The 15278-nt window shown below is 44.0% G+C and overlaps 1 protein-coding gene across 1 annotated transcript in view; it reads left to right on the top strand.

Moving 5' to 3' along the window:
- The window catches only part of UBA6 (ubiquitin like modifier activating enzyme 6), a 63155-nt gene extending 49702 nt beyond the window's left edge, over positions 1 to 13453 (top strand). The window contains exons 31-33 of the mRNA XM_006265705.4: positions 4728 to 4815; positions 5170 to 5264; positions 7193 to 13453. Coding sequence (XP_006265767.2) covers positions 4728 to 4815; positions 5170 to 5264; positions 7193 to 7328 — 319 coding nt within the window. The 3' untranslated portion in view covers positions 7329 to 13453. The remainder of the gene's footprint in view (positions 1 to 4727; positions 4816 to 5169; positions 5265 to 7192) is intronic.
- The last annotated feature ends 1825 nt before the right edge of the window (positions 13454 to 15278 follow it).

Consider the following 15278-nt stretch of genomic DNA (forward strand, 5'->3'; position numbering starts at 1 on the left):
ATTTGGTGGCTGAATCTCTGAATCAGGATAGAGTCAGAGGACCCTTTAATCTCTCCGAATCAAATCGGAACCTTCCAATCGATTTGGAAAGATTCGGACATAGACGCAGCTTTAAACGTTTTTTCTACATACTGATGGGTAGCAGGGGCTCGTGAGTGCTGCAATGCTGGGGCGCATGGAGTGTCCCACAGGAGCATGGGGGGTTCCCCAGCACACTTAGCAGTAGACCCAGAAGTGGACCAGAAGCACTTCCAGTCCACTTCCAGCCTCCCTGGCTCGGTGACTGGTGCCTCCTGGGTGGGGGGGGCATCTGGGGTCCCCCTGTGGCCGATCACTGAGCTGGGGGAGTATGGGACCCCCCAGCATACTCTCCGGCAGACCCGGAAGTGGATTGGGAGTATTTCCGGTCCACTTCCAGGTTTGCCACTGAGCACATGGAGGCCTCCCCCCCATCCCGTGAGACACTCCAGCATCACAGCAATAACAAGCTGTGCCTGCTACCTCAAGGTATGTAGAAAAACCTTTTAAAGCTGTGTCTTTCTCTGAATCGGCATCAAATCTTCAGATTTTGATTTGGCCGAATCGAATCGGGAATGGCGATCTGAATCAATTAATCGAATCACTGTGCCTGATTTGGGCTGAATCTGAATTGAATAGGGCCCGCTTTGCACACCTCTACTAGCAACCAAGCTACGAACTGTATACAAACATGTCAAGGTCTAGATACTAAGGTACATACAGCACTGTCTGCCTTAAACTTAGAATATAATGGGCTACTACCCAGTTTCTGTTCTCAAGAATTTGTGAAGTTGTCCTCAAAAGTGACTTGGGAAAACAGTATGATCATGGTCCTATTCAAACTGATGCAGGCTATAGAGAACTCAAAATTATATGCATCCCATCATTTTAGTTTTAAATAGTATTAGCTAACATTTAGCACAGTATGTAAACTTATAAAGTTTATTTATAGCTACTGTTAGAAGTGTACACTTATGCTACAGTCTTCACCATACTCTCCCAGAGGTCTCTGCTATTTACAGGTTTCCCTCGATTTATGCAGGTTTGATTTATGCGAATTTGCTCTCATGCAATGACCCTTTTGTACCTAAAATTCATTATATGCAAGGTAAATTTGCATACATGCAATCAGCATAGGCCTGGAGAGTGCTGCATAAATTGAATTTGCATAAAGCGAACCTACTTTATAATGTAAGAAATAGGGATAGGTTGCCCTGTCGGCTGCTCTTGGGGCTGTCTGGGGTGTGTATGGACAAGTGGAGCCCCAGGCGGTGTGGGGCACAGCACTCAACCCAGCCCCGGGAGCTGCCGGCAGCCACTGGGCTGCACTGTGCCCCGAGCCCTCTGGGGCTCTCTGTGTCCCCACTCATCCCAACTCCTGCTGCAGCTGTCCTAGGAGCAGCCGATGCCAGCTCCCTGTAGCTGCTGGGCTGCACTGTGCCCTGGTGCAGGCAGCTGGCACCGGCAGCTCCTGGAGCCGCTGGAGCCAGGGCTGGGGTGGAGACAGGCAGAGCGCCGGGAAGAGCCCGGAGCCCCTGAGCCTGCAGCAGCCGCCGGGCCCAGCCTGCTCTCGTCTGGCTTCAGGCAGCTGCCTGCCCCTGCTGCAGCCCTGGGAGTGGTGGACACCGCCTGCCTGCAGCCACTGGGCTGCGCCATGCCTCACACCCCCTGGAGCACCATGCCCTGAACGCCCCCTGCACGGTGGAACCCAGCAGCTGCAAGCAAGTGGTGTCCACTGCCCCCAGGGCTGCAGCAGGGGCAGGCAGCCATGTGCAGCCAACAGGGGAACCTATCCCTATTTCTTACATTTATAAAGTAGGTTCACTTTATGCAAATTCGATTTATGCAGCATTCTCCAGGAACGCATGTACCACATCAATTGAGGGAAACCTGTATTACAAAGACACTAAATAGAGTGTTAATGAATCTGTTACTGTAAAATGTGATCAAAAGATGTTGGAGTGGGAGAGGAAGCAAATGAATGGGCTGGTGGCTGCCATCCAATTTACTAAGTCCCGTTTTTGGGTGAGCATTTGTTTCAAAGGTAAGGAAAACTCCTGTTTAAATTTCTGCAGGTGCAGCTACATGAGACACTTAACTTTTCATTAGCATAGTTTACTGTGAAATAAGCACGTGTGCCTACACATGCACCTGCTTACCTCACAGTAAACCTCCCTAATCTTAAGTAAATTTGCTCCCTGCAAATGCGAGTAGCACATTTACTCAGGATTAGTAATGGCGCCATGGTGCTCGTGTAGATGCCTGACCAGGTACAAAATCTGCTCCTCGCCAGCCAACCACCAGGGGGCCTGCTCCCAGATTGCGATCAGGGAGCAGGGGCTGGAAGATCCTTATCTTCCAGCCCCCACTCCCCGATCACAATCTGGGAGCAGGGGAGACCCTTATCTCTCAGCCCAAGCTCTGTGTTCGTGGCGCTCGGGCTGGGAGATCCCTGCTGGTGGGGGTAAGGGAGCCTGTTCCCTGCCCAACTCAGTGATTGCGGAGATGAGTCTAGGAACAGACTGGGAACAAGATCCCCAGCCTGCACTCCACAATTGTAATTGCAGTGGTGGAGCAGGGGCTGGGAGATCCTTGCATGGAGACAGTTCCCCACCCAGCCTGGAGCTGGCTGGGACCTGCCTTTGACTGAGACAGTTCCCTGCCAGTTCCAAGCTGCGCAGGGAAGCATGTTTCCTGTTTTGGGCAGTCCTTAGCCAGCTCTGGGCTGCAAATGCAGACTTCCCTGTGCAGCTCAAGGCTGGTTGTGAACTGTCCCAATCAGGGGCAAGTCCCAGCCCCATGCCCGGATTGGGTGATCAAGGCACAGGGCTTGGAAAAAGCTGCACAGGTGGGGTAGGTCCCAACCTCCTGCCCTGATCCACTGGTGGAGCAGCTAGCAGCGAGTTAGCTACTAGCTGCCCCACTGCCAGATTGGGGTAGGGGGCTGGGATCTGTCTCTTTCCTGCAGCTCTTTCCAAGCCCCGTTCCCCTGATTGGGGAGCCAAGGCCAGAAGCTCCCTGCTTCCAGGTCATGGGGACATTGTCTTCCACACCCCTCCCCCCCCAGCAACAGGCAGCCCCCCAGGGCCAGGAGACACTGGTCTCCTGGCCCAGTACTCCCTGCCAGCCCCTGGGGTAGCACCCAAGGGGAGCCTGGAGCTTCCTCTGGTGGCAGCAGGGACCCACTGTAGGGCTGCAGAGAACTGGGTGCAAATCTTCTCCCTAATCCCCACATGTGTAGACACCTACCCAAAAACCCTTATTCCGAAGTAGCTTATTTACCTGAGTAAATTTGGGCCAGAGTAAATGCATGTGTAGATGTGCCTACTGTGTCTTAAACCTTGTCTAATTGGTAGACATCTACCCTATTCATGATCTTGTGTTTTTTACAAACTTTGCAAAAATGGCAATCCCTGCGATTTTGCCACGGAATTGCCAGGGGGAAAAAAAAAGTACTAAAAATAAAATGCTGATTTCCCGGTGGGAGCCAGTGGTCCTCAGGGCTCCCAGAGCTCAGCCTCCCAACCAACCCATCATGGTAGAGAAGAAAAGCCACTGGTATGAAGGGGTGCAGCAAAGGTGGCAGCCGCCTCCAGCCCTCGTTGCTTGTTGGCCAGGAGAGCTGCCCAAGAGAAGTGCCCAGTTGATGGCCCCGTCCCTCCCCATCAATCAGCAGGCAGCAAGGGGCAGGGTTGCACAAAGGGTAGCCCTGTTGGCCAATCAGTGGCAAGGGGCAGGGTCACCGGAGCCCCTCAACCAGTGGGGGAGGCCACCACGAAAAGACCATGGAAATGGTGCCATGTGTTGTGAGTGGCCCACAATTTTTCTTTTGCCTTGGTGTGGTTTATGTAGATCCCTATTAATTGGCATCTTCTAGAAACTACTACGGAAATAGTTTGGGCTACTTTTTAGAGGTTCTGAAAGTAGTAAGTTTCCCAAAATGTCTCCTAACACTTCCCCTACAAAAGCTAGGTCCTTAAATATAGACTTTGTAGAAGGAAAGCGGTTTTCTGATGCATTTTGTCACACCCAACAAAAACATAGAAAGGAAATTTGAGGAGACACTTGCCTTATTTTCTTACGCTTGTTTGTTGACAAAGTACTATGGTAATATGGTCCACTGGAGTTGTCAAACTAGTCTTAGTTTATTTAATAATTTTAAAAAGAGGGAATTTGGTAGAGAATCATTTGGTTAAGTGGCTAGTATTGATTATTCTAAGTAATGCATGACTACATTTTCAAATGTGTATACAGCCTTGTACTCAACTTAGAGCCACTAGTTACTAAATTATCTTGAAAAATCTGCCCTTGAGTGCTTCTCTCATCTGATTTTTGGTTTTGTTTTTTTTCATTTAGTAAGTGTCCTGTCTTCCAGTCTTTGTTTGCATGGCTCTGCACTTTTGCTGTATGAAATGCATGCTGTCACTGTTTCACTGTACCTAAATCTTACTTGTTTTATGCTAGATTTAGGAGCCCTTATAGGACCTGTACAAGGTGCTGTGTGCACGCTGTGAGAGAGGGTAAAAGAGACAAAGGTGGAAAGGGAAATTGAGACGGGGAGGGGGCACTGATTTCGCTCAAGGCTAAACAACAGGTTAATAGGAGAGCTGATGATATTTTCAGCATTGGTATAGGGAGAAGTCGTTGAATTCACACTTCCAGAATGCAAGGACAAACAAACTGTGATTGCTGGCTTTCTTTTAAAACAGAAATGAGATATCGTTTACCATCTGGGACCGGTGGACTATTTATGGGAAAGAAGACTTTACTCTCCTGGACTTCATAAATGCTGTCAGAGTAAGACTTTGCCTATTGTAATGGTTTAATACAGGACATAGGTGTAGGGGGGTCATGGCTTCTGTTTCTTCAAGTGTGTGTCAAGTTCCTGTTGAAGCCAAAATAATCACAGGTTTTAAGTGCACAGTACTATGGTCATCTGATCATGTGCACAGAGTTCATTTAAAATTTGTCTTGCTATTTAAATTATAGAAAAAATCATATGAAATCTACAGTAAAATGTTATTAAGTGGGTTTCATGAAGATTATTTTTTCTCTGGGATCTGGTTCCTTTGAAGAAATAGTTTCTTCTAAGTGAAGGAGCTGGGTGTGTGTAGAATATTTTGCTAAAATGCCTGTGTTTGTAAACTATAGGAGAAATACGGAATTGAACCAACAATGGTTGTACAGGGCGTCAAAATGCTGTATGTTCCAGTGATGCCTGGTCACATCAAAAGACTAAAGCTGACGTAAGTATCAGTAAAATAGCAAAACTGAACGTGGAATCCAGGGAATACAAATTGATACCATTAAGAATGCTCTTAGATATTTTGCTGATGAGCATGTTAGGAATACATAAGGCTTCCTTCTATAGTTCCATTCCTTTAAGGGATTTTCAGAAATGCGCAATTTCTGTTTACAAGCATGATCAATTTTGTAGAACTTTCATTGGAGTGGGGAAGGGGGAGACCTGTGACATTGTCTAAACAACAAGAATGAGAGAGAGAGATCTAGGAAATATCTGACTGGAAATAATTGGGAACAGGTGTGCCTCCCAGTTGCACTACAAGTGAAACTGGGCTACCCAATGCAAGCTGGAATTGCCCCCAAAAGAGTGGACATAATTAAAATGTTCAGTTTGTGCATGTGAGACATCTTATGCGTCATTTCAGTAATAAGTTGGGGATATTGAGGTTGAAACCTGGGATTTTAAAAAGTACATGAGTAAACAAAGAGCCTAGTTGACCTGAGTTCCTTTCTTGAGAAATCTTTTCTCTTTCAGTAGTTGATGCTCTCTTTTGACAGCTTTTCATGTTGATTAGGAATGTAGAGAAAAACAAACTACCTTTCTTAACTTATTGACAACTGAAAAAAGGGGAAGGGAAGCTGAAATTGGCAGTCAAGCTGCCTTTTTGATATGTACTTGCCAATTTGTACACTGACACTCCAGTATGACCACTAGTTTGGTTTAGTTTTAATGTTGCTTTGACAGTTAGTTCCATGCAACAAGCTTCTCCCTGATCTGACTTAATACTTGCCTCCATTGTAAAGTGTTTTGAAATCTGCAAATGAAAAGTGCCATGGAAGGTGTAGGTGCTCGTATTAGTTGGTGTAGCTGATGTAACTTCATGAGCTGTAGTGAAGTTAAATATGTAGCAGGTTGTCTGACGCTACAGCTTCAAGAAAACGTAATAATTTTTTGTGACTCCAGCCAGTTGTGTGATACAGGAATATGGCCTGCAACAGTGCGTTTGAAATAAGCACCCATTAAATGTGATGCAGTGGTGCCTGAATTTGACTGTGTAAGCCAGACTGTTCTGCTATAAGGCAGAGAAGGTTTAGCACGGTCTGCCACGAAGTTGATTGCCAGCAAGCCCGTTCAAGTTTGCCTTGTGTCACTGAGCTGCCACAATGGTTTATTGCTCTGTACTGCAATAAACCATCCAAAATTGCACTTAATACAAGGTAATGAATAAATCCCGGCCTTCTTTCACCACCATTACCCAGTTTCCAAATCTGTGGACATGGTAGGGCCAAACTGCAACAGTATTATTCCCTGCAAATGAACATTGTACACTTTTGTATGCATTGGAGCAGAGCTCCCATGACACCTAGGTGCAGATAACTACAGAAACAGACATTGTAAGTAGACTTTGAAGGCTCTGAGAATAGACTGTTGAAGTTGTTTGCATGTGGCGGAGAGAAGCTGGCCAAAACCGTGACTCCATCTGACCCTTGGCTGCTATTTTTGCCCCTTTGGTATGGGTAGCATCTGTTGCATGAATTCCAAATGTCCTTCTTGAAGATGGAGAGGGGAGAGAATTGTGTTTATCCTTAGTCCCCCAGCCCTGAACAAAACTGCTTGTATGAGGAAGGAGGGTTTGACCGTTAGGAGGAAGTACTTCCTCTGCTTTTTATCTTGTATGGTTGCTGTTAAGCAACATATAATAGCTCAAAGCCTGAGCAGTCTGACAACAAAAGCAGAAATTCATTAACTGAAATGAGGCCTTCTGCAACTCCAGAACGACTTTGGTATATCTGATTAACAGAAGGCTCATTCTTTTCTAACAAAGTCGCTGATGCATTGGTAATAATTTGCTTTAGTTCAGGATAGCTCAGCGTTTGACTCTTTGCTTTTCTTTCTGTATTTACTAAGTGGCTTTTCCTTCCTTTGTAGGATGCAAAAGCTTGTGAAACCATCAGCTGATAAAAAATATGTGGATCTCACAGTATCATTTGCTCCAGAAACAGATGGGGATGAAGACTTACCGGGCCCACCAGTTAGATACTATTTTACCCATGAAAACAATTGATGATAGCTCTGCTAACATCACTCCAGGACCGTTTGCTTTGAAAGGAGTGTGCTAGGATCAGCTTTTTTTTTTTTTACAAAATGGTACTACGTATTTCTTTTGGTGAAGCCTTAATTGAAACAGAAATAGTGGAAACCGGTGAACTGCACTGAAGAGCTCTAAGAAACTGGATTTATATTTCACCTGTCCCTGTTCCCCTCATATGTGTCTATTGCCAAGCAGGGTTGGTAGCTTTCTGAAATGGAATGTCATGTATAATCCTTACTGCAAAGAAGAGATTTGTGTTAATTTATGAGGGTGAAGGTGGGTGAGGGGCTGGCCTGGTAAGCCTTATAGTTTATGCTATATGCAAGGTAAGTATTAAAGAGGGGATGGTGCAAGAATTGGGGAAATTGCCATCCTACAATACTTCATGTTCAAAAACATCTTAAAGTCCTTTTCTCTTGGGACTTTCTTCTGAAGTTGGGATTCCAGCCACATCACTGAAACACTAGGCCAAATTCATCCCAGGTGCAACTGCCATTAAAACAAAATGAACTTCCCCATTTATGCTGTTGTTGTTCTTGTGAAAACGTAAGGGGACAACCAGTCAGCTGCTATAAATTGTCATGGCTTTTTTTTTTTTTAAGTCAAACAAGCTACGGCAACTGAGTGTCTACACTGCAATCATACTCTGCTATACTGCAGTAATAAGGGAAGCTGAGCTTTACTGGAGAACGGTGCCATTAATCTCCAAAAAAAGCTCTTCTGCCTGAGGAAGGGGCAGGTGAAGCTGTGGCTACCTTTTTTTTCCCTCACTCTTCATTAGAGTACACTGTAGCAAACCATGACTTTCTGAATGAGTTAGGGCAGGGAGGCACTATATGTACTTCATACCAAACTTCTTGGTTTCTAAATTCTTTTTTTTGGTGCCATGCCTCTATAGGGAAACTTTGTCATATAACAGTCTACAACACAACTCTAACAGACTATTGAATTTATATTAGCTTCAGCCTTTGCATAAATATCTAAAGTATGGCAGACCCATTTAATTCAGTAGAAGTAATTAGGGAAGTAGTTTTTAGCTATGGCAATAGCTAAAGAGGTGAAATACAGAAACAGCCATGACATTCTTTCTCAGCATCTGCATATCAAATGATTGTATTTTATGATTCTTTTCCAATTATAGAGAACTAATACAAGTGACATGGGAACAAAAATGTAACCAACAGTTTTTTGTTTTTTTTAAACAGCTTACATCTGCTACAAGTGATGTAAAACTTGTTCCCCACTCTCTAATCAAATGTTAATAAATGATTCCTTCTGGTAAGCATCAGAGATGCATAACCTGCCACCTGAAATACTGGAGAATAATCCTTGTTCTTTTTTCCTTTTCTCCGCAATTTGTATATTCTAGGAAAAAATCATCAGGACTTTGGGCATTTAAACACCAAAGATATGTTGAACCTAAAAGCTGGAATCCACACCATTTACTCCAATATTTGGGAATTCATCTTAAATGTAGTCTTTCTTTTGGAAGCTGTACATATTTTTTTACAATCAACATAGCTTAAAGATATAATTTTATAGTTTTGGTTTAACAACCAGCTGGATTATTTAATTTGTTTAGGGTTTTTTTGGGGGTTTTTTTTTACAACTTAAAATTGTGAAAGGCAAAAAAAATGATATTCATAGAAATGGAGAGGTGTACAATTAACAGAAGGCATAAACAGACAGAATATTTGTTTCTAAATAATGAGTGAAATGTGTTGGCAGAGAAGTATGAATCCCAAATAAAATATTTAATTGATATAGGGATAGTTTTTATTTAAATATCTGGGACAAAACGCAAAGAGCTGTGATCTCTAAAAGTCAGGAGCTGGGAAACAATAAAATGAGATTTGAGTGACAAACTCTTGTTTATGTACTCAGTATGAAAGCAGTCTGGTATGTTAGTTGAATGTGGATATTGCACAGAATACTTTGCGAATATGTGATGTATAGGCTACTCTTCATTTGTGTGCTTTCTCACAATTAACAGCCTTCAGGGTTAAAAGTAAATATGCAGGTGAAAAGCTTTTTGTTGATGGCTTCACATTTCCTGATAGCATTTTGTAATGGGCAGTGTTGACACTTGAAAACAGGACTTGCTCTTGCAAGCTGTCCTTGCATGGAGGCCAAAAAAAGCAAAACACAGAAATAACTGCACACAGGCCTAACCAGTTTGTGTCCGCTGTTTGTTTGTGTGTTTGTCCCAAGGAAAACTGCTTACTTAGATGAATTTAAAGGCATATGTCAGCTATGTATTTTAAGTTAATTGTTATCTTGGGATTTGTCTGAACATAGGTGGGCTTTTATACCTAGATATCCCAAGTACTTACTAGGAGTTTCAGACAGTTCACCTGACAAAGGAGAATTTATTTTTATCTTTTCTGTATTAACAACAATGCCAAGTACTGACAAAGGGATGAATGTTATTATGAATGAAAATACACAGTGTGTATGTTGGGGCACTTATTCAGCACCCAGTTTAAGTCTGGAAATTACCCATAATTCAAAACTACTAAAAGACAGAATTTCAGTAGAAGAGTGCATTCAAAGCTGGGCTAACAAACCTTGGATTTTAATATGCATGGCTGTAAATTGATAGATCTTGAGATCTTTAAGCATCATAGCGGCTTCACACACAATTCAAGTATAGTATAAGTCAAAAAAATGCTCTTCTTAAATGAAACCTTGATTTATAACATACTTATTGTGTCTGATAGAGCAATGGTTCTCAACCTTTTTTTGTACCGGGACCCATTTGTAAACACTGATGGTCCGTCCCACCGTAGCCCCCCAGTGTGTGGGGCAGGGGGTGGGTGGGTGGGTGGGCCAGGGGAGCCTCAAGCAGCTCCTTTCAGGCTGGAACCCTGCCAGCCTGCAAGGGAAAAGTCACGTTTTCCCACGCTTTTCTCCTTTTTAAAGGAGAATCCATTTTTAAAGTTTGTTGATCCATTTTTAAAGTTTGCTTGTGACCCTTTCATATATTGTTGTGACCCACTTTTGGGTCACGACCCATGGGTTGAGAAATGCTGTGATAGAGGAATCATTTACTATAAATGCTTGGGGCACAGTGTAACATTAGAACCTTCCCCACAGCCAATCCTATAGCAAGCCTTTTCTCTGTAAGAGTGAGTCAACTGCTTTTTGCTAGAACACTTGCTCTGAATGATTTTTCTCTAAACTATTATTCCTTGGAAATAAATGTGTGTTGGCATAAAGACAGAATTTTAAATAGTCTGACTGAAAACCCCATCTCTTCTTCATCTGAGTCTCTCTACTATTATGTTGAATACTCATTAGTTCTTCTGTCACTGTGGACCCTGGCACATTTGCACTAATGTGTTGTTTTTTTCTACTAATGATGGGAACATAGCGTACATAAAATGTCTACACCTTACCCATACTCTGTGTAGGTCCTGACAACTGGGTGGCTCAAGTGCTATGCACAGGGCAAGTGCCTTGTCTGTGATCCCACTGTTTCTCCTTACTGCTGGAGTAGTAATGGGGAATTTTTGGGCTGGAGTGATAGTAGCATAGACTAAGAGGAAAAGTGCAAGGGGTTTTTTTTTTGTTTGTTTTATACATTTGCATGCTAAAACCTAAGCTTTTTATTTTAAACAGAGTTAAACTATTTATATAAAGCTTCAAAAGCATGTTTTGTAACCATAGATGCAGTCTCTCCTTGTACTTGCAGGAAAGATTAAATAAGAGCCATTGTGGGCACTAGTCCATTTCTCACCTGGATACCTTTAACCCTGAACCCTAACTACAGTAAGGGCACTGACAGAAAGCACACTACAGCCGTGTGCTGGCAGAAGTGCATGGGTGCAAAGCACTTTAAAAAAGTGCCCGATCGCATGACAAATGAACCCTCATTACATCAGGGTTCAGATGAAGGTGCTCCAAAGCAGAGTGCCTTCATTAACTTCTGTTAGTGCACACCAGGAGCCAGGCTAGACTGAAGCCGTCTTCAGCATGGGAGGTGGGGCGGGAAGGGAGGCAGTTCTGTCTGGGGTTTGCCTGGTCTATACTGGAAGGGGGGAGGAGGGTGGATTGGAGCCCGCCCCAAGGTGGGGGCTCCAGTCCACCCTCCCAAACCCCAGAATGGACCCTGTCTTTTCCCCCTCCTATCCTGAGACAGCACTAAAGCTGGGAGAGGAGAGGCAGGGCTAGGGGAAGAGGCTGCAAACACGCAGCTTCTCTTGCTGGATCGGCCCAAAGTGGGGTTTGATCCTCTACCCTCCAGATCCAACAGCAAATGTCTGTTGGGTCAGGAGGATTGGTCTAATTCGTGGCGCTTTCTGTGAAGCACCATGAGTTAGACTGGGGAGCTGCATGTCTGTCAGCACCCTAGGTGACAACATGGACTATGCCACTGCTATTCATTTTAGCTTACAAACAGAATGATTGTTTTCTTAAGCAATTTGCACATTGGAAGTTACACGTAAACAGTAAAGAATAATAGAAGTTCTCCTTTCAAGTCACAGCAACGTGCAGATAGCAATTTCAAATATTAAACTGCCTCTCTGATTTATTTCAAAGGACTGGTGCTCTATGTTCTGAAATGATTAACCTTGAATGTCTTCTGTATATGCAAAGTTACTGTAATGCTATGGAAAATCAGTGTACATTTCTGTGTCCTTTGAACAGTGTTCAAAGCAGTGCCTCCGTGTCTCTCTCTCTTTCTCTCTCTTCTCTACTGAATAAGACTGACCTGGTTGCAAGGAGAAGGATGGGAATGTCTCTGATCCATTAAAAGGAGGCATCTACCATTCATTACTCCAGTTTCTAGTGTAGAACTACTGTTGAGATTTGTTTAGACGTAGATGGCCATAAAGCAGAAAGCTCTACCTAGCTAGGAGGAACTGGCCCACTTACAGAGATGGATCTTGCTGCTGTTAAAGTGGCTTCAAGTTCCAAGCATTTACTTTGTAGCAGATACCAGAAGTAGGGAAATCTTTGCTGACTGCTTGTCTTCTGGGTGGAGATCAAAACATTTTGATTCTAAACTATCAAACTCTAAAATGACCTTAGCTGAAGACTCTTTGCTTCGCACCCTCCCACCCCATACACTGTTGCAACTGCTGAAGCTGAGAACCACCCCAGCCCCATTTACTAAAATTGGGAATCTAAGACTGGTAGAAACAAACACGTGGTGAGAGGGCCCTTTTGAGATTCACTTTGCCCACCTTGGTTTACGGCAGTCTGAACTTCTTATGCTTTTGGAGGTTCTAAAGAGGTGGGGTGCTGAGAGGGTGTTCCTCCTCCCATCTTGCTTTTAAGGAAGCTGCTCATGCTTGGGGCTGGAGCCCTTGGAGATGGACTTTGCTCTGTACAAATGTTGAAGGCATTCTATTTCAGATGCTGCAGTTTATTTCACCAGCTTCCAGGCTTTTATTTTTGGTGCACAGTAATCCTGGAATCAGGAGCCCGCAGCCATTTCTGAGGCTGTAAAGACTTCTGTCAAGTAGGCATGTGCCACATAGTGTTTTGTTCCCGACCTGCATTTGCAGCTCTAAAAGAGCTGGCTCGTGGTGTTTTCCAGCCTCTGAACTCGGTCTTATGGTTTCTTTTGGTCTTTTGCCAAGAGGTTCTGAAAAATGAAGAAAATTGCATGTTAGCTCTAGAAAATGGAAGGTCATCATTATAAAAAGCATTCCAGTCTCAAGAGCCTCCTAGCAGAGCATTCGCTTCTCCAAGCATGGCTTCTCAGGACAAACTCTGCTTACTAGCCTTATTGTAGCGCCTACAGACCCTGGTTGTCAGGAGTCGGGGCCTCACTGAGCTAGCCACGGTTATTTCCATATTATTTTGCCATAACTTTGCCATTACTTCTGTGTTGGGCTGGTCCCAGGTCCTGTCTACTCATGGCAGTGGGAAAAGCTGGAAGAGGAGTTTAAATATTCAAGCTGCTTTGTGGGAAGAAGTGTGTCATAACTCCTAAATGCTACCCTTGGTTCTACTAGCAGAATTCCGAGACTAGTTTGTAATTGCCCACTTTTACTATACACCACTCTCAAAGGCACTCACAAACCTTTGTAAATTACCTTGTTTCCTATGTCACCTCAGATGATGATTAAAGCAATTTCTAAAACTTGCATGCTTCTTGCTGTTCATTTCCTTGGAATTTCTCAGAGTTTGGCTGATGAACATCACTTGAATCACTTTTTCAGCACTACTGTGTTTGTGTTCCTTGTGCTATAGGAGAAGCTGCTAGATGATTTTTGTAAAATTCAGTGGGCCTGAGGTACAGGTAAAAGTTTTTTGTTTCCAATCCAGTCCAGAACTTTTTTTTTTATAATGTTATCATCAGCCATAAGGAATATAAGTGTTTTATGGAGCACTTTTTAGCAAAATGTAACTATTATGGTAATTGCCCAACATCCTGAATTAGGAGTGAGGCCCTGATTTGCTAGGCTTTGTGCGAATAGGAAAATAATCCCTGTCCTGAACAACTTCATCCATCCTCTGATGGTATCTTTGAGTTACGCAGCTTTGTTAACTGCATGTGTGTTTTAACTGGGGTAGAGAGGAGGGGTGGAGAAATAATTGGGAAATTAGTCACAGTTCATTGAGTGCTTGGCCACGGTCAGGAGGCCACATTTTAAACCATGTAGCCACTGTAAGACTTGCAGAGGGATGACAAGGAGGCTATGAGAAGGGGACTGTTTAAATTCTTCAGGGAGCTTTCCCCAAGGGTAAGGGGAGAAAGCCCAAAGGAGTATTTAAGAGAAAAATGTATTAATGGGCACTGACATTCTAACAACATTCCCAGCTTACTTGATTGGTTAGGGTGGGTTAGACTAAATTATGAAGGACCTCACAAGGCAAAAACAGGAAGGTTGTATTCGAGTGAATGGAGAGCCAAGGAAGAAACTTGTAGTGGAGTATATGGAAACTGGGCTTCTGGACAGTGAGGAAAGGCCAGATTTTAGAAGTGAAAAGAAAAGTCTTGGAGAATTAGAAATGACCTGTATGTGTAAGTCTGAGAAGGGTGAGTCAAAGGCGATGCTCACATTGCAGGCCTAAGTGATAAGGGAGAACAAAGATGTAGCCTGGCATGTAAGGAACACATTAGAGGCCTTGGTAAGACCTTGGAGGGCTGGACCTGATCATTTCATAAGATCTCTTCTAGCCCTAAACTTCTGTGAATCTGTGAAGTGCTCCATCCTGCATATATCCTCTGCTATATAAAGAAAGGGCCTATTGTTGTATAAGCCCCTTTGTCCTGATTTTAGATAGAGGGCTCCCCTTGCAACAGTAGAAAGAGCTGGGGAGAGAACTAAAAGTTTGGGGGAACAACATTCAAGAGCTTAGTTTTGGCCATGCTGAGGTTAAGGGGACTGGCCCTCTATAAAGAGATTTGGAAAGATAGGGCCCAGATACTTGACTGGATAGCAGAAGATAGCTCAGTGGCATGGAGGACCCATATTGACTTGCAGGCTGCCCTTTGCTAATCACCATAGACATAGATTTCATAGACATTAGGGCTGGAAGGGACCTCGGAAGATCATCGAGTCCAGCCCCCCGCCCAAAGGGCAGGACGTCAGCTGGGGTCATAGGATCCCAGCAAGATAAGCATCCAGTTTCATCTTGAAGGTGTTCAATGAAGGCGCTTGAACAACCTCCGGTGGCAGGCTGTTCCAGACCTTGGGGGCTCGGACAGTAAAGAAATTCTTCCTTATGTCCAGCCTGAAACGATCTTGTAGTAGTTTGTGACCATTCGTCCTCGTCATCCCTTGGGGCGCTCTGGTGAATAAACGTTCCCCTAGATACTGGTGGTCACCCCTGATAAACTTGTAGGTGGCCATCAGATCACCCCTGAGCCTGCACTTTTCCAGGCTAAAGAGCCCCAGGGCTCTCAGCCTGTCATCGTAGGGTCTGCTTCCCTGACCTCTGATCATGCGCGTGGCTCTTCTCTGG

This window comes from Alligator mississippiensis, chromosome 2 (genome assembly GCF_030867095.1).
Source record: "Alligator mississippiensis isolate rAllMis1 chromosome 2, rAllMis1, whole genome shotgun sequence".
Taxonomy (NCBI): Eukaryota; Metazoa; Chordata; order Crocodylia; family Alligatoridae; genus Alligator; species Alligator mississippiensis.